The sequence below is a fragment of the Cervus elaphus genome, chromosome 15 (assembly GCF_910594005.1).
Source record: "Cervus elaphus chromosome 15, mCerEla1.1, whole genome shotgun sequence".
NCBI classification, from domain to species: domain Eukaryota; kingdom Metazoa; phylum Chordata; class Mammalia; order Artiodactyla; family Cervidae; genus Cervus; species Cervus elaphus.
In genome coordinates this window covers 25,784,212-25,803,824 of record NC_057829.1, presented here as the reverse complement: position 1 = coordinate 25,803,824, position 19,613 = coordinate 25,784,212, and the positions used below count along the sequence as shown (strand labels likewise).

Genomic DNA, 19,613 nt, shown 5'->3' with positions numbered 1-19,613 from the left:
ATTGTCCAGAAAGGAGAAGGTGTGGTGTGGAAGAGAGATGCCTGCTGGAGACGCAGGTCCTAACTCCAGGTTCATCTGATGCCTGGTGTGACGCTTTGGACCTGTTTTCTCATCAGTAGAGTGAGGGGACTAGACTTCAGGGTCTCTAAGGGTCTTTCCTCTATTAAAACTAGTCATTTAAGACTAGTCATTTACTCACAGCATGAAAAGAGGGGTAGTTTTAAGACTGACTCAGGGGAGCGCTGGCTGCATCTGAGGACACCTGGATCTAAGGTCTGTCCATTAACTGAGGTCCAGGCACCTGGGATGCTCACAGGACACTACACAGGTCTCGCCACACACACATTCTCTGTTTAAGAGCCTGCTCCTGCCCCATCTCAGTGCTTCATTCCCAAAGGACCCCATCCAGAGCCCCAATCTCTCAGCCACTGCTTTGATCTCTCCTCCAAATGTCCCTGGAAAGAGTTCAGTAAGGGGCTCCTGTACACACTCTATAAATGTGAGGCTTTCCTCTTGTAAGGGTTGTTATTATTATTTTTAGGGATGAAAGAGTCTGCCTGGGGTTCCTCGACATTTTAGCCTGGAAATTTCAACCACTTCCTCTCCCAGGGGATTCTTGGAGTGGAAAATGCCATCAATACCCAAAGGACTGAATCAGAGACAGTGGGATGGAGGTACAGTGATATCAGTCTTCTTATCTGTAAAATGGGGTAATGAGCATGTCAATCCTTAGGGAAGTCATGAGGACTGAAAGAGATAATGTGCATGGCACTGGCCATTGTACATACCCTATAAACACAAGGCCCTCCTATCAGAGTTGCTGTTACTCTTATGGTTGGGGAAGGGGAATCAGCCTGGCCTCCCTCAGCATTCACCTTGAAGGTGGCTGACACCCCCTTGCTCCCCCTCAGCCTGTAAAATGGATTTGGCAAGTTTGAATTCCACCCTCTTCTATGTCATCGCACACTGTCTGCCCAGCCCTAGGTGACATCTGATTTCCTCCATTTGGGACATTCCATTTTTTTTTTTTTTTTCTCACAGCAAGCAAATCAACTAACGGACAGCTGGAGCGCTCATTAAGGGTCCCAGACCGGGAGAGAGGCGCTGATGGGGGAAGAGCTGGAGCTGCGGTCTGGAAGCCACACTCCCAACTCCCCTGAGCGGGCGCCCGCCCCCACACTCCTCTCCTGGCGGCGACCCACCCCCCTCCCAGTAGCTCAGATCACTCAGATCGCAGCCTCTGCTCACATCTGCCCTTGCCTCCCCTCATTCCAGGCTTCTCTCCTGTGGAGTCCCCTCAGCCTGGCCTTCCCTCTTCCTCCTGTCTCCCAGACACGCCTCCACCCCCAGCATGCTAATTTCCCCACTGGGATGGGTGGTGAGCATGTGCCCCTGGACCTCTGCCTCCAGGCCATTGCCCAGGCTGTGTGCTTCCCCAGCATGGCCCTGCCCATGGCCCTTCCTCCATCCTCCAGGGAGTGACCCAGGCTCACGGCTCTAGAAGGGATTGCCTTTGTCTGCCCCATGCTCCAGGGAGCTCTCCAGAAGCACTTGTGACCTGATGTGGTGATACCTTTTAGTGCAATGTTCCATCTGCCATCTCCTGAGAGCCCCACAGCAGCCCCAAGAGGAAGGCAGGACCAGGGCTTCACAGAGAAGGGATATGAGGTGAGGGCGTGTGTCGTAGCTTGCCTGAGGCCACACGCCTGGGAAGGCCCAGCTGAAATCCTGGCACACGGGGTGCCTTTGGGCCCTCGTGGGCAGGAATCCTCTGCATACCCATTTCACAGACTCATTCCACAGCAAAACCATCCCCCTGTCCTCACCTGGGAGTTTCCACTGGACCCAGTTCTCACCTTTCTCCTCACTCTGCTCTTTGTTCTGACCTGGGAGAACAGACCGCGGAGAGGAAAGGGTGGAGGAGAGGAAAGCGTGGAGTTGCTCCTGAACACCTTTGCTGGCCCAGACGCTGCCTGCTTCAGGCACAGCATCATCCCACAGATCTTTATTCGGTGACGCCCAAGTTCTAAGGCTGCACTGTCCTGCCTTCTGGCCACTCAGGTATCTATTGAGCAGTTATATGAAAGGTGGCTTACTGTGACTGGGGAACTACATTTTAGATTTTATTTAATTTTAATTAACTAATGAGTCACATGTGACTAGTGCTTACTATACGGGACAGTGCAGCCTTGAGAGAGTCCCCTCCAGAGCCACTGGCCTGCAGGCCCCTCCAGGAGAGGGCTCCTGAGGTCATCGCCATATAGACCAGGTCACCTGCCCCCTCCCCCACAGGACCGCTCCCTCCCTCTGTCCCAGAGCCCTCTGCTACTGACCTCAGGTCCCACCACTGACGCTGCCATTTCCATTCATTCCTCTCTGTCTCCACAAGTGCCCCAGGCCAGGTCACTGTCCTCTTTGGTCCCTATTAACCTCCTATTTGGCGTCCCTGCTCTACCTGGCTCTTCATCTCATTCTGTGTACATCACTGCCTTCCTCAAGATCCCTCCATGGCTCCCCATTGCTCTTACAAAGATCAAAGTGTCCCTAAGGCCCCTCGTGACCTTGGCTACCTGTCTCTCTCTCTGGTTTTCAGCTTCCAGAAGCTGTTCCTTTTGCCCCATCCTCATCCCCATTTGCCTGGAAACCTCCTAGTCACCCTGTAAGTCTTCACTTGAAAAATCACTTTCCCAGGGAGCCACTGCCATCAGGAGCCCTAGACCTTCTCTGCTTCCATTCTCATAGCATTTTCCACATGATGTGGTCACTGTCCACTCCCTTCTCTGTGTCCTATTTGCCTGTAAGCTTGAGAGGGCAGAAATGTGCCCCCTGCCCCACAACGCCTGACTCACAGCTGGCTCTCAGGTTCACTTTCGGAATAAGTGCATGAGGGTGGACAATGGAAGGTGGCAGACAGCCTGGGGAGAGCACTGGGGCGGAGTCCCTGGAAGCTTCCTCTAGTTTAGGATCTTGCCACGTGACCCTGGGAAATCTACTGCCCCACTCTGAGCCTTGGTTCCCCCATCTGTAACATGGGGGTCTGACAGCCAGTAGGAGTTTAGACAGGAAGGCTCAGCCTGGCAGATAATAACACTGTCAGCCCCAAGGTCCTGAGAGCTTGAGACTTGGCCTAGCTAAGTCTTAAGCAGAGGAAGCCAGGATTGAGGAAAGGGCAGGGGCACGCCCTGGCCAGCAGGAGGGGCCAGGAAGGGGAGACGATGGAGAGAGGAACTGAGCAGCACACTCAGGGTCAGATGTTTGTCCCTCAGCAGCCAGGACCCCGGGGATACCTGAGGCAGCCTTCACGTCCCAACACCCTCCCTACCACGCAGCAGTTTTCCCTCTGCACTGCCAACCAGCCAGCACAGGCCGTCTGCCGGCACTGCGGAGTCCACCGGCTTCCCCCCAGAGTCCCAGAGGACCGTGGGTGGCTTGATGGAGCCCTCCGGCTTCCCTGGGGCCCGGCAGGGCGTGGGAATGAGCTGACGGCAGCAGTCACGGGTGCACCTCTGGCATCAGTAAACGTGCTCTGCTCCGGCCCTCTGACCTCACTCTCCGTGATTGCCCCGGAGGGCTGCTTTGGCAAGTGCCAGCCTTTGCCTGGTAGAGGCACCAAGAAGAGCCTGGCTGTAGGGTGCTGGGGCATCGTGTCAGTATGGCCGCGGCACCGCTGCAGTTAGAGCTGGGCTCCCGTTTACCATCAGCAACACCACTGTGATGGCAGAGTGGGGCTCAGAGGGCTTAGGGTGTGTGCCTCAGGTGGCACAGCTTCTAAGTAGCAGAGTGGGGACGAAAGCCAGGCCTGCTGGGCTCTCCTCCTGCTCTTCATTGTTCCACACACCACCTCCTACTAAGGAAGAGATGCACCCCCAGTTCTTCCCCTCGGAAACTGTCCATGGTCAGCCTGTTCCAGGAGTTCTTCCCAGACGGCCGTGGCCTTTATCTGTGGATCCTCCCCTCATACAAGGCCCTGGGTCCCCTGAGCTGTCCACATCCTCAGACGTCACCTGGCCTCATGGTCTCCTGGCCAGTCGCTAGTCGGGTGGGACCCCTGAGACTGTGTGTCCCTACTTTCTGTGGACTGCGGGTCTCTTCATGACTCTCGGGATTGTCCTGGCTAAGAGACACTAGTGGCTTCTAACACACTGAGGTTCAAGGATATTTTGGGAATGGGAGAAAGCTTGGCATCCTTTTCCCGGAAAGACACACAGACACAAAATGTTGGGGACCATTCCAGGGGACCAGGGACAACAAATACAGCTTCAGAACAAGACCGTAAGGGCTTATTTGTGCTCAAGGACAGCAGAGCCGAAACAACCAACACCTGGGCCCTAGCGGTCTGGGCAGAGACCAGCCCACCACCTCCTGCAAGGACTGCTCCCTGTCCCCCTCAGCCCCTGGGATAACTCACTCCTCTCTCTTCCCAACAGAATATGGCAATAAAAGGCAGCACTGATCGTCGAGGGATGGATGGGGAGGGCTGCGGGGGCCCAGCAAGCCTCGGCCCGGGGCCACCGGGCTCAAGTCCCGCCGCGTGGGCGCTGGGCGGCTCTCACACCGCCCTGGCGAGGAGCCGGGAGGGAGAAATGGACCTGGCCGCCTTTGCGCGCCTCCGCGCCTAGCCTTCCTCCACCTGCCCCGCGCGCTCAGGGCGCTCCCGGCGCGGTACGTGGAGGACGCCTGCTCTAGGTGGGAGGCGACGGGTCCGGCGCTAACCGCCCAGGTCCTCCTGCCCACTGGTAGGGCAGCGTCCGTCCCTGGCCCCATCCCTCCCGTAAACAACTGGGGCGAGGCCAGGGCGCACCGCGCGGCGGAGAGAGCCCACGGGCACTGGCTGGTCCAAAGTTGGAGGCTGCGCGAGGGGGCGCCGCGGGGAGGGAATAAAAGGCAGCAACAAAGAGCACAGACCTCATCCAGCAGTTGGTTGACTCGTCCCAAAATAGCCGGCTCCATTTGCTGCTCCCCACGCTCCGCTTCCAGGCGCAGCACCCGGGCCTGCAGCTCGACCGTCCGAAAGTGGGCGAGCAGGCTGAGCGCCAGCGAGCAGAGAGCCAGCGCCAGCAGCCCGCAAGACCCAGGGCTCGGCAGCCGAGCGCAGCGCTCCGCCGGCGCCACCGCCAGCGCCACTGTCCCGGGCGCGCCCAGCTCCCCAGGGCCGCGGGCACCGGCGGCTGTCGCTTTGCCGGAGCGCTCCGCTACCATCCCCTCGCGTCTTGAGAACCAATAAATAAATAAATAGAATAAATAAAGGCGAGAGCCGCTGCCCCAAAGCGCGATCTCAAGCTCCGGGGCAGTGGGGGAAAAGGCTTGTGTCGCTGGATAAACGTCCCTTTCCTTTGCTCTCGGCAAAGAGGATGGAAAAAAATAGCAGCTGGGGGTAGGGGGGCCGGGGGGAGCAAAAGAAAAAAAAAATACAACCAGCAGTAATCAGGGGGTACACCCAGGTGAAAAAAAAAAAAGTTGCTTCGAAGAACGTTCCAAGTCCAGGAAAGTTAGGGAAATCTGGCCGGCTCTCCTTTCTGCCCCGTCTTTCCCTTCAAGTATCTGCAGTCCGGAGTTGGTTCAGCACTGTCTGTCCTTCTTGGTGTTTCCCGTCGCCCGGGCGAGCCAGTTTCAGTCCCGGGGCGAAGGGGTGCACATGGAGGGCCCCATGGGCAGAGGTGGGTCGTGGCCGCAGCCGAGGAGCGCTGGGGCCGATTCCGGCGCCTCTGTAACTTGACACACGAGCTGCGGCTGCACGGATCGGATGAGCAATCCGTGCTACTTCCCAAACTAATCTCTCCCGCCCCCCTCCCTTCTCCTCCTCCCCTCTCCTCCTCCACCTCCTGCGGGGCCGACGGCTTGGATTTGTTTATTTATGCAAACTCGCCCGGGGTGGGGGGCGTGGTGTGCAGGACCCGCTGCCCCAACCCACCGGCCACGGGAGCCCCTCTCCGGCGCTCCCGGTCCCCTTTGAAGTGACACTTGGAATTATTTATAGGCAGGAAGGGGGGGTGGAGTGGAGCTGGGGCTTGCTTCTCCCCCTTTCTCCCAATCCACACGGAGGGTCCTCTTTGCCTTCCTGCTAAGTCAAGGGTCCAGGCATCACTCTGCTTTCCGACAAGTCAGCACAGCCAGTCTTTGTGATCCTCCAAGGAACCCAGTTGAGTTACTGTCAGGGATCTAGATGGATGTCTATCTCCTGAGCGGGACTGTCTGATTCCCTTCAGCTGCTGCTGGGCACCCCCTGTCATGTCTCATCTCCTCTCTTCCTCCCCAGACTCCCGCTCAGCACCTCCATCTGCCCCACAGCCTTTGGTGGGGCTCACTTCACCAATCACAGCTTTACTCTGGGGTGAAAGGTCAACCCTCTGGGGTGGGGGGTGGGGCAGCAGAACTGGTGCCCTTGTCTCTCTTTCAGGACCAGGTACAGGTGAATACAAACTGAGCAGACGGTTATTTCAGGGTATCCAATAGACCAGTCAGTCGTCCCACCTGCCGGTCCTGACCCCTCCTCTTGTTGTCTGCTGTGGGTCTGAGACTCATTCCAGCCCCTGCTGTCAGACCAGCCTGCCCCAACCATTGCAGCCGTTAAAGGTGAGCCATTCTCTCCTTGGCTCCCTTCCGCTATCATTTCCTGTGGTCCAGTAGAGAAAGCTGCCTGAAGGCCATTTTGTAGTTTCCTTTCTTCTCTTGTCACCTCTCCCATTTTAAGTAACATTTGTATCCCAAAGAGACTTTATCTCCTTGCACCTCTTGACATTCCCGGGAATGAGGAGGTGGCGGGATTGAGTTTATGGAGAAAGCTTACTTCCCAGGAACATCGAGAAGGGATGGGGGGATAAAAGACTGGTTCCTGAAATGTAAAACAGAGGTGGGTAGTGGGTATGGTGACAGGAGCATTTCTGTGATTCAATTTTAGAATAACAGGGTTGCCAACTGTACATTTTATATATTGACCTGATCAATACTAACATATAATCCAGTATCATGGCACACCTCAAAGTGTGGCAGGTGTATTTAATAGAGCAACACAGTAATAAAGTACTTACATCATAAATAATAAATATTATAACATTGCCTGCCAGGTCAGTTAGCCACTAGGGAGGACTACAGAGATGGAAAGTGATACCGCAGATAGAAAGTGATGCTGAAGAAAGGACTGGTGGCCAGGAGCTCTGGGTCCGTCCCAGCTCTAGCATGTCCTTAATATGGGATATGGGGTAAGTGTGCCTGTTTCCTTACCCTGTGATAGACGTCTCAACTGGGCTGTTCAGAATAAACCCCGAGAGAACACAGTAGTGTTAGTGACCACCAGGGGGCGCTAGAGAATTTCTGCACTAAGAGGTACATGCCAGGGGAAATGGCAACCCACTCCAGTGTTCTTGCCTGGAGAATCCCAGGGATGGAGGAGCCTGGTAGGCTGCCGCCTATGGCGTCGCACAGAGTCGGACACGACGGAAGCGACTTAGCAGCAGCAGCAGCCAGGGATGTAGATTTGGTTCCCCTTCCACATCCCCAACCTCCAGTAAGGAACATGGAGGAAGGGAACTAGGAGAGTAGTTTCTTCCCTTTCTTATTCCACAAGCTGATGTTTTCCCTTTCAAGACTTTAGGGGCCCTCAGGAATGCCAAGGCAGTGAAATCTAAAAGATTTGGGGGCTGGGGCAGCCTCTGTGATTGGGAACTGAAGGGGGAGGGTGCAGCAGTCCTAGCCTGACCCCTGCATTCAGAAATGACCTGTGTGAACCCTGAGGCATCCAGGGGGACTCTGGTGTCAGGGAAACTTGGGGATTCTCTGTCAATGTTGGATCAATGTTCTGTCAATGTTGGAGTTAATCAACCTCAACAAGAAAACAGGATTTCTTGTTTGAGGCAAGAAGATAGACTTTCAGTGCTAGCGCAGAGTTTGAATTTAATCTGTGGTCATGATTACACTCCGAGATAAAAATAGATACTGTGGGTACCAGAATGGAGAGCTAAGAAAAAAATGTCCCTGTGCATACAAGCTTCACTGTTCCTAAAGTATCTTCTGTGTTTTTCTGCTTCTACATATTAGCTCTTGCAGTTCCCTCTGCCAGGAGGTCCATCCTTCACCCGTTTTCTGTACCTTAAAACCCTGCCAATGATGCCAAGCTGAGTCTCTGTGGCTCTGGCAGGGTTGACCCCATTCCTGTCTCTAGGGTATGTGAGCTAATCTAACCAATTAGCATCTCCATCTCCCTTGGCTACAGTGGTTGGGCCTGAGATGGGCTTGTGGCCAAGTTCAGACTAAGGAGAATCAGGCTGGAATGATTGGGAAAGGAATGCTATTTCTTTGTAAAGGGCTTTCTGAAAGAGTATCGGCTACCACAGGGGGCTGACCAACCTAGACAGCAAGCTAGACAGCATATTAAAAAGCAGAGACATTGCTTTGCTGACAAAGGCCCTATGACCAACCTACATAGCATATTAAAAAGCAGAGACATTACTTTACCAAGAAAGGTCCATCTGGTCAAAGATATGGTTTTTCCAGTAGTCATGTATGGATGTGAAAGTTGGACCATAAAGAAAGATGAGCACTGAAGAATTGATGCTTCTGGACTATGGTGTTGGAGAAGAATCTTGAGAGTCCTTTGGACTGCAAGATCAAACCAGTCCATCCTAAAGGAAATCAGCCCTGAATATTCATTGGAAGAACTGATGCTGAAGCTGAAACTCCAGTACTTTGGCCACTTGATGTGAAGAACTGACGCATTGGAAAAGACCCTGATGCTGGGAAAGATTGAAGGCAGGATGAGAAGGTGATGACAGAGGACGAGATGGTTGGATGGCATCACCGACTTGATGGACATGTGTTTGAGCAAGCTCTGGGAGTTGGTGATGGACAGGGAAGCCTGGTGTGCTGCAGTCCATGGGGTCGCAAAGAGCCGGACATGACTGAGCGACTGAACTGAACTGAACCACAGGGGGTATCTTGCCTCTGTTACTTAAAAATCTTGCCTGAGAATGAAACCAACACAGGAGGCAAGCAGAGGTGGAAAGAGTCTGATTCCTGAAGGCATTATTTAAACTCTGTGATCAAACTGTGCTTAAGCTCAACCGTGCCTGCACTCTTCAGTTACAGGACTCATTTTTGTTCAAACCTGTTTGAGCTGGGTTTCTTCTCTTGCAAGTAAAAGAACCTAGAGCCACAGAGAGGGGTTCACTCCATTTTACCGAGTCAGAATCTCCTTGTGGTGGGAGTAGGGGCACAGGTAAGGTTCCCATCCAGTTTATAGAAGCTCCCCAAGGGATGGGGATATATATTCAAAGTGACTGCACTGCCCACAGGGCAGTTGGGGGAACTTGTCGTCCGAAGCTCGTTTCCGTCTCTGGTGATGACTTTCCCATGAAATCCCACAGCCCACACCCCCCAGCATCTCTCACCCATGCCCAGCTGCTCTGGCAGTTCCATTTGGCACTCCCCCACCACCTCACCTCACAGCCAGCTCCCCTAGCACTACCTGGCTTTCATTCCCTTGGTGGAGGGCACAGGCATTGTCCTGCGGCTCAGGCTGATGTGTGTCTCCTTCCTCTTCCTTGCCCCCTGCATCCAGCTGGGATCAGGTCCTGTAGATTGCACCTGCTTAGTTTCTTTCCGATCTGTTCTTCCTTCTGGATTTCTCTGCTCCACTACCTTCCCCACGCCTAGTCCTTTAAACAGGTCCAACTCTCCCACACAGTAGCCCCAACTGGGAAACCTCACCCAAGGAAGCCAGGTCTGGGGGCCTACCAGAATCTCCTCCAGGCATCACAGACTCTTCCTTATTTCTCTCCCAGGCTTTATGGTCACTGGCATCACAGCCCTGTTTCTCAGCTCCGCTTCCAACTCCTGCATGTAGTGAGCAACGAGACAGAAGGAATCTGGGCCCCTTGTGACTCTGTGGAGTTGAGTTGTCAGAGAAGCCTAGACTCTCACATGAGTGAAGTGACTTACCTCATTTGAGCCACTGGCCTGTCTTGTGTAGCTTAAACTATGTCCTAACTGTGACCCGTGTCCGTCTGTTCCCTCCCCTAGGTCGTGAGTTTCTAGAAAGCGGATGACTGTATTCATCTCTGTATGCTCTGCCCTAAGCAGTGTAGATGCCCAAGAAATGGTGTCTGAATGAATGAATGGGCGAATGGAAGAATGGATGGATGGATGGATTCTACTTCTGGCTCTCTCCCAGCTATACTAACCTGTACATCTTCCTCTTATGTAAGATTTAGAAATTGATGAGCAGAGAAGGGAAAGGAAAACTGGGATGTATAAGGGCCTTCCTAACTGAAATATTCATTCATTCAGTAAAAATGTATGGAGCACTTTCTAGTGCCAGGCCCTGCTGGTGTTGAGGACACAGTGGTGAGCACAGCAGACCAGTGGTGGAGGCCAACAGGGATAAGTACTGCCAAGCAGGACAGAGAGGATGCTTGGGGGATGAGACCTGAAGGATGAACATAGTCAGATAAAGGGGTGTAGGGAGGGTGTGCCAAACAGAGGGAGCTGCCTGTGCAAAAGCCTGGAGTGGAAAAAGAGCATGGTGGAGAAACTAGGGAATCGGGGCAGTTGTCAGTGGTTCACTGTGGCTGAAATGTGGAGTGTAAAGGGGAAGAGTAGGGCTTCTGCTGAAGAGGTGTGCAGGGGCTGAGCAGGATAGTCCCCTGAAGGCAAAGGGGAGCCAGTGAAAGGGCTGTACCCCTGTGCAGGGTGTTGGGAGGTACTGACCTGCACCAGATAGTGATCCCAAAGAGAATGAACCAAGGCCAGGCCCAGAGTAGACATAAGGTATGAGAAATGCAGGCATTCTCTTGGGCTCAAGTCCTCAATCTTGCCCTTCTACAGGCTCTGAGATTAAATTGGCTTGCCCCAGGTTAGAGGACAGTAGCATCCCATGTCTCTGGGGAGAGTGTTTTGGGATTCAGTCTGAAGCCCTTGCTTGGAGCTACAGATCGAACATTTGGAAATGCGTTTTCCTGAGTCCCCACTTCCTTCCCACGCAACCACGCCAATCAGCTCCCTGGCTGTGACTCTGCAGAGCTGGGGATGGGGGTCGAGGAGCAGGGGCTGCAGATGTGCGGAGGAGGGCCAGTCTGCCCAGGAGGCCCTGGGAGCCTTGTTAACTGGGGCCAAAACAAACTCTCTCATTAAGAAGAGAGCAGAGCCAAGTGTGGAGGCTACACTGATGAAAACGCTGGGGGACCCTGTTCAGCAGGCTGCAGGTTCTTAGAGGAGTTCAGATACTTACAGTTTCAGGCCACGAGTGATTGTGTGCATGTGTGTGTGGGTGTGGCCCCCACCGCCGCAGCTCCCTCAACCTAGGGTCTCACTGTGTGTATCTACTCTTGTGCTTTGGTACATAGATCATGCACCTTTCTGCACACACGTATAAACATGGGCATGCAGAGGAGTGCAAATGTTGTGGATGAATGGAGCTGCCCACAGTACAGCTGGGCTGTCTCTAAGGCACCACCTGTGAGTGTGTTGATGAGGATATGCACTCATACTTCTGCCAAGAATGGATGTATGCTAAATTTCCCATAAGCAATCTGCTTTGATCAAGATGTGTATATGAGATCAGGTGCAGGCTTCTAAAAGTGTGTCTAGGAGTCATAGGGCAGTAACCAGGGACAGTATTTCAGGCATCTGTAACAGTATCACAGATGGACCCAACTCTTAGTTTCTTAACAGAATGATTTATTATTTCTCATAATACTGTGAGTTGACAGGGCTCAGTGGAGTGGTTCTTCTGTTCCAAGTAAGATGGCTGAGGTCACACATGAGGCTGCACTGGGGAAACTTGGCTGGGGGCTCAGCTGAGATCAGAACATTCAAGATGGCCTCTTGTCCCCCTATCCCCCACCTAGAGTTGCCTCTCAACGTCACATGGTATATCTTGAGCTTTTTTCAGCATGGTGGCCGGCTTTCAAAGGGAAATTCCAAGATACCAAGTCCTGGTGGCAAGTGCTTATGACACCTCCCCTTGTGTGACAGTTGCTAATGTCTCACTGGCCAAAACAAATCACATGGGGAAGCCCAGATTTTTGTGGGGGAGGGAGCTACCTATGAACCTGGTTCCAGATGGAACCCACAGATGTAGCTATCTACCCCAGCCTGAGAAGAATGCCTGGTACGGTAGGCTAGTGGACCTGTTCATAGGATCACTTGACTCTAAAAAGTCAGATTTTGGGAATATTGTGGTTAGCAAGGGCCATGACCAACTGTCCACTCTACTGTGCAGATCCTTCCCAGCTTTCTCCTGATGACCTCTTGCAGGAACATCTGGAGGCTCCAAACAGCTCACATCCCTCTGGTCTCAGGAGGATCGAGAATAATTCAGCAGAACTCTACCTGGCCTCATTTCAAGGTTAGGCATGGACTGCTCTGGGACTCATTTCCTGTCACTTGGAGGCTGTTCTGAGTGATTTCAGGTGCTGGCTCCACTGTTAACTGGCTGTGTGATCTTGGGCAAATTGTGTAGCCTCTCTGCACCTGCTTTTAAAATCTGAACTATGGGGAGAACAATTCCTATCTCCTGTTGTGAGGATTGGATGAGATGGTACATGTTGAGTGCCGTGTCAGGACTCAACACAGCCCATCGATGCCATGAGAATAGCTACAGAGACTGGGGACATATGACAAAGACCAAACAAGAGCTCACACCTCCTCCCAAGTCCTGGGTTCCTGCAGCTGAGAGGAGGGATGGTGTAGGTCATTGATTCATCAGTAGTCCACATCTACTGTTGAGCTCCTGGTAAAAACAGGACCCTGGGTCAGGTGCTCACAGAGCATACAGTCCCGTGGGGCCTTTGTAGGCAGCTACATACATAGGAAAGAGAACAGCAGTGCCCAGCAGAATGAACTGAAGACCAAACAAACAGGAAGATGCGTAATGACTCAGGACTTGGAGAAGGAAAGAAAGGTGGGGAGTTAGAGTTGGGTGAGGGTGCAGGAAGCCTTCCTGGAAGAGGTGAGTACTGAACAGGTGCCTCAAACATGGTAAGATCCAGACAGAGGAGAGGGCTGGGGTAACAGAGCACACGTTCCAAACTTTTGTGGTAAGCCCTTGCCAGGGATACATCATGTGACCACCGGACCCCCAACAACCCTAATCATCTGTCCCTTCCATTCCTTTCTTCTCAGGTGGCATGGTCTGGTCATGTTTGCATACACACCAACATTCCCGTTCCCACGTCACTGGAAGACATGACTAATCAACTACAGAACACCACTCCTAACACACACACACACACACACACGCGCGTGCGCGCACACACACAACCACTCTGCTTATGCTTCTCAAAGCAGAAAGCTATTATCAGTCTAATGAGGTTAGTGCATGGGGGGAAGGGTGGGTGGTGAAACCAATTTGCTGACTCAGGTTTGAGCTGAAACAAAGCATGATCTTTGAAATCCAGAAATGCTGTGTCCTGGCTTCTCCATCTGCAAACTGTAGGCCTTTCAGTAAGTATCTTCACTGCTCTGGATCTCAGCCTCCTGCCTGGGGTAAGAGAATATTAATTCCTACTCAGAGGAGCACCGAGAGACTCAAATGAGATCATGTGTGCAAAACTCTAATAAAGTACAAAATCCAAAAGAGATGATGGTGAATGATCACACTGCAGCCAGACGTCAGAAGGCTTGAGCAAATGCATCCATTAGGGCCCTATTTGCTGCTTTTTGGAGGAAGAACAATCAGATGAGGGGTGAGAGTGAGACACAGCCCCTCTGAGCTGTCAGCCCGTGGAAACAGGGCTTGGAATCGGCCTCAGCATGGGGATGGTGGAAGGGCGCCCCAAGCATGTGCTCGGAGAAGAAGCGCAGGACTTGAGCTCTCCCTGATGGGGTGGGGGGTGGGGAAGCTGTCAGAAAGGCAGGCAACTGTGGGTTAAGAGACAGATGTTTTTGGTTGATGACAGACGGGTAATGAAGAGCACAGTTAGTTTACTGAAGCAGATCCCTGTTTACCAGCATCTGGGAACTGTGAGTTAGGGTGTTGTGTCTCTGCGTCTCTCATGTCCCCAGCTCGCTGCCCACCCCCACTGCTGTGGAACTCTTTGCCTTGACCACGGAGCTCTATCTCTGAGCCTCATCTTAGGAGCGGCTCTCCTGGTTGGAAGTGGAGAGTATCTCCATCCCTAGACCAGAAGAACCTTCATAACTCCCCCAAGGCTCCACTGAGCACAGAGAGGTCAGAATGTGGTTCAAGGTCACACAGCAGACAGTGGCGGTGCTGGATCTGGGCCAGATCTCTTCCCTGCCAGGTATAGCACAGCCCCCAGGTTCAAGTTTGGCCCAGAGTCTGGATCGCAGTCGATGGCCGGTAAATCCAGAGGAGGTTTTGCCCTCCCCACAGAGCTTCACTCCCTCTTGTTCCTTGGCCAGCAGTAGCTGCGAAAGCAGAACCACCTGGAACATTTGTTCCTGTAAACTTCATTACAAAGATCTTCTTTTTCTTTCTCCTTTTCCTTAAGCCTGTTGCTTTGTTAAGGTCATTTCTAAACATTGCAGGGGAAATGCCCTGTTTGTCTTTCCTATATGTCCCACCAGGAAATGAGGGCTCTTGCTTTCCTTGAGTGATCCGTTCCCGACACTAGCTCGCCGCTGACAGTCGGGTCTGCTGTAGATATATTAACTTGAGTCTTTCTTTGGCTTTATATGGCTCGGGGACAACATCTGGAAACAGATGTTTGCTTGGAGATGGAGCAGGAGCAGGAGGCCTGGATCCAAAAGCAAGCCCCATCCCCCCAGAGAAGGGGGGCAGACGTGCTGAGAGCTCCTGCAAGCACAGTTTCTGACTGGGGTGGGAATTTTGTGCATTTGAAGGAATGGTGCCCTCTCTGGGTTAGACACATGCTCCTGCTATGCTGGGCCTGCCCGGGGGTTAGCGCCAGTGCTGTGGAGGTGCTGGACTTTGTCCCCACAACTCTCCTCTTTGCTCCATCCCATGGCCAAGGACTGGGAGTCCAGCTCCTAGTTGAACATGTCAACTTTCTTGTTTTCCAGAGATGGAAAATTCCTGAAGGGCTGGAGACTTCATCAAATCCAAATTTGTTGAGATTCCAAATTCAGGAATTTGAAGTTTAGGACTTGCACATTATAATTCTCAGGACAAGGGTGATTTGGTAGGAATGGTAGTGATGGTGGTGGTGGTGGTTGTGGTAGAGACGACAGGGGTGGTGGTGGCAGGTGGGGCGGGTGAATGTGGATGCAGACTAAGTTATCCACCTGCTCACCACATTTCTCCCAGTTGCCATGCCTGTGTTTGGCATGTGACCAATCTGGGCTAATCACAAGAACACACAGTTCTAGCCATTGTAATTGGCCCAAAAGGTAACCAAACTGAACCAATCAGAGACCTTCCATGGGAATTTTCAATCTGAGCTTTAGCAATGAAAATTATTTTGCTTCAGGGTCACTGAGAAGCCAGTATGCAAATCCCTGGGTCACATGGACAGAGGTCTGTCTCCAGAAGAAAATTAAATGAATAGCAGGAAGAAGTGGAGATAAGAGATGGAGCATCCTTCGGTGTTTGAGTCCCTTGGGAATAGTCACCCATAAGAAGGCTTTGCTCTTTCCAATTAAGTTAGCTGACTTGAGTTTCTGCTACGAAAGGGTTCTGACTGCCTCTGAGCAGAAGGTGATCGTGGAAGAGTAAAGATGATCACGTGAGAAGAAGCCTGGCAGTGATGAGATGAAAATGAAGATTGTAAAGACAGCAGCAGTGATGGAGGTGGTTGAGGTGATGCAATGGTGCTGCGAAAAATGGAGGTGGTGGTGATGATGGTTCAGATTTGATGGTGACTTGAATGGGAACGACACAGGTGATGATGGCAGTATCCATCATGGTGCTGCTGCTGAAGATGCTGTGCTGAATGCTAACTCACTCAAGATGCTAAGGTGTCCCCTTAGCATCTGGGTACATACCTTAGAGGCACGGACCCAAAAGACTCAAGAAAGGATTAGGGTGGGAGGAAGAACAAATTCTTCCAGAATGTCAGATGGTTTTTCTTAGCTAAATAAATCCTAGTTGAACCTGAATAGAAGAGTCCCAGATGGTACCATGTTGGACTTCAGAAGTGCATTAGAACCTCCTGGAACAGAAACCCCAGGGTCTCCAACCCCATCAGGTCCTTTGGAGAATTCCAAGTGTCTCCAGAGTTCAGGCAAGATGAACTTGAGGTGGGACAACAAACAGAAAAGGACTTTATCTCCTGTCTTATATGTGACTATTTATTCATTGTGATCTACTTGGTGAGAGTGAGTTACTTTTGGAGAATAGTAGCAGCTAATTTTTGTTAAGCACTGACTGTGTGTCAAAGACCATTTAAAGTGTTTTCCATACATCATCTCACATGATTAAATCATTGCAACCATAGGCATTTCGGTGCTGTGCTGTTCTTAGCCATTCAGTCGTGTCTGACTCTGTGTGACCCCATGGACTGTAGCCCACCAGGCTTCTCTGTCCATGGGGATTCTCCAGGCAAGAATACTGGAGTGGATTGCATGCCCTCCTCCAGGCAATCTTTCCAACCCAGGGACTGAACCCATGTCTCCCACATTGCAGGCAGATTCTCTGCCATCTGAGCCATCAGAAAAGCCCAAGAATATTGAAGTGGGTAGCAGACCATCCCTTCTCCAGGGGATCTTCCTGACCCAGGAATCGAACTGGGGTCTCTTGCATTGTAGAATTCTTTACCAGCTGAGCTACCAGGGAAGCCCAGGTATTTCTATTCTCCATTAAGCAAAGGAGAAAACTCAGAGAGAAAATGTTATATGACTGACCCAAATTTGCACCATTACAAAGGCAGGGTGGAGGAATTCTCTGGCAGTCCAGTAGTTAAGACTGCCTGCTCTCACTGCCAAGGGCTTGAGTTCAATTCCTGGCTGAGGAACCAAAATCCCATAAGCCTCAAGTGCGGCCAAAAAACCTCCCACAATAGTCAGGGTGGGAAGCCAGGCAGCCTGGCACCAGGTCCCACCCTCTGACTTATAATACCACAATGGGAAGTGTGATCAGGGTGAACTCCATCCTCAGCAATGCTTCTGATCCCGTCCCTTCCCTGAAGTCCTCCTCTTCCATCCCCTTCTACCCATGAAAGCGTTTTCCAGAAGGAGAGCCTGGGGCCAGTTGGAGAGGCAGTGAACTTCTGTGGGTCCCATGGAAGAAGCCACCTGTTTTAGGGGGCTGCTTGGTCCTGCCACCCCCCATTGGGGGAGGAGCCCTGATTGAGGTGAGCTGGCTTATTTGGAAGTGCCTGCCTCTTCCTTGGGGTTCAACTCCTTTTCCCCAACAGAGAGCCCTTGCCTGTAGTAGTGAGCATGCAGCCCTCTGCTTTTGTTCAGAGTAGTGTTCAGAGTAGCGTTGGGGTCAGACAACCCTGTGTGTGATTCTTACTTCACCACTCTGGGCTGGTTACTACTTCTCTGAGACTAGATTTTTCTCCCATGTAAAGTACAGGTAATAATTCCTATTTCCCAGTGTTATGGGTAGTGAATTATTCAAGGTATGAAGCACATAGCCCAGTGCCTGGCATACAGTAAGCGTTCAATGAATGTCAGCCAGTTTTCATGACGTTATCGCTACTATAATCCCTGAACTTCAATCTTTTGTCATTCTCTTTCTTGTCTATAAGCAAGATTCCTGCTCTGCTGACAAAACCAAAGAGGCATAGGAGGGAGGAACCCAGGGTCTAAAGAAGCTCAGACCCACTTTTAATACAGGAGGGTCAGCATTGGCTCCTGAGCCGCCTCCTTCCCACAGAAGTTATAGATCCCAGTGGCTGGATTTCTAAAAATAAGCACGTGCCATTTCCATAATGGAAATTTTTCCTTAAAAAAAAAGAAAGTAAAACATTACAAAAGTAAAACATTTGTCCCCTGGGCCAAAGAGAACTAAGAAAGATAAACGAAGCCTTTTACAGAACCAGAAGTTTTCAGCTCCGGGCTCCACCCTGATGTGGTGGCTTTCGTTTTGTTGGAGGCTCCCAAGGCTTCAGGAGCATCCATTCCAGTGCCCCTGAGAGCTTAAGGGGGATGGGGGATGCGGGTGTTCAACCAAGGGAATGTGGGCTTTGGGAAGGGTGTCCCACTACTCCTGGTTTGGTTTTTTTTTTTTCCCTCGGTGGTGCCCCCTGCAGGCTGCCAGCACCACTGCACCTGCTAACCAGTATCTATAGTAGGCTGCACGTTGGTAGGGCTTCCCAAATGGTTCAGTGGGAGCAGGAGACATGGGATTGATCCCTGGGTTGGAAACATCCCCTGGAGAAGGAAAGGGCAATAGAGTCGGACTCAGAATCTGAAGAAGCACGTTGGTGACCCCATACTGAGGATGTGCCAGGTAAAAATACTGGCCCAAGGCCACTCAGAAAGTAAACGGCAGAGCCAGGATTAGAGGGAAGTCTTCTGTTTCCTGGCCTAGGGACTTCCTTCCATACCAGCCATTCTGCCCCATCCAGGTATGTGCTCCAGAATCTCTGACATGAATTCGTTGGTCTGGGACACAATGAGGAAGGCTGTGAATCTGAAGTCAGAAGCCATGAGCACTATCCACCTGGTCTTTGCCCAATAAGTCACTACACAGCTCCAAGGCTCCCTTGCCTGTTCTGCAGAAAGGAGGACTGAGGCTACCGCATGGGGTCTTGGAGGGCATGAACTACCTAGTACATAGAAAGGACTCAAAGCCTATTTCTAAACTCAAATCACAAGAAACCATCACTGCTTCCCTAACAAGAAAAATAATTCTTCGTTTAAATAAAACCCAAACCAGTTGTCTGTGCTTTTCACCTCCATTTCCTTTTCAGCACTATCAACATATACTCAGGAAAAGAAGTAATTGGGATCAGGCTTCTACTATCCTGTCATGTAGAGAGCTACCTATCTCCATTAGCGTCATTTGTTGGGTGGGATCCCCAAGGAGACAGGCTTTGAGAAAGAGATTTGCAAGCAGGGGGTATACCAGAGACCCAGGGCAGAGGGAGAGAGGCAGAAGTTTAAGTGCCGTCATAAGAGGTCTCTGTCAACTCCATGGAGAGCTGGGAGTGGGGATGCCCTGCAGAGCTGCCCTGGATTGAGGGGGATTGGTCTCTCCCTCCACTCCTGCTCTAGTCCTGGGATTTGCACTATCCCAGGACTGTACCCCAGGGAGGGAGAGTGATTTGGGGTGGGACTCTTCCCTTTAGCCATGTGTGAGCCATCATCAGCAACACTGCTGTGACTGGGGAACCCGGGCCTCTGTCCTGGAGGGGATCAGGGTGGTGCGTCCCAGCATTCACTATACAAGGTTAGAAGCTGTATAGTAGAAGGCAGACTCTTGATGAAAAGACCTAAGTCCCTCTCTGGACTCTTAACTTAGCACACACCTGACTCCTTGCCGTCATCCACGTGGCCACCAAGACAGGGAAATTCAAGATGGGCACTTCAGTGGTTGCATCTAAGCTCCTCTCTTCCCTCTCCACCCCGCTCTGACTCCAGAGCTCCATCCACAGGGTGCCTGGGGGTGCGGGCACACAGCTGCCCAGTGATGGAATTCTAGCCCTCTTGCCAGGCCACAGAACTCTGAAATAGCCCTGTATGTTGAGCATCCTCCCAGATACCCAGAAGCACTGGATCTCTGAAGGGAAGTCTGCCAGGCACCCTGA

The 19,613-nt window shown here is 51.9% G+C and overlaps 1 protein-coding gene across 17 annotated transcripts in view; it reads right to left on the bottom strand.

Annotated features, from left to right (window-relative positions):
* Nucleotides 1-5,788, bottom strand: part of COL13A1 (collagen type XIII alpha 1 chain) — a 149,890-nt gene extending 144,102 nt beyond the window's left edge. For 16 of the 17 annotated variants that reach the window (XM_043925192.1, XM_043925193.1, XM_043925200.1 and 13 more), the window contains exon 1: nucleotides 4,906-5,788. In XM_043925192.1, coding sequence (XP_043781127.1) covers nucleotides 4,906-5,199 — 294 coding nt within the window. In that variant the 5' untranslated portion in view covers nucleotides 5,200-5,788. The remainder of the gene's footprint in view (nucleotides 1-4,905) is intronic. The other variant, XM_043925203.1, reaches the window with a different exon arrangement.
* Nucleotides 5,789-19,613: the final 13,825 nt, after the last annotated feature.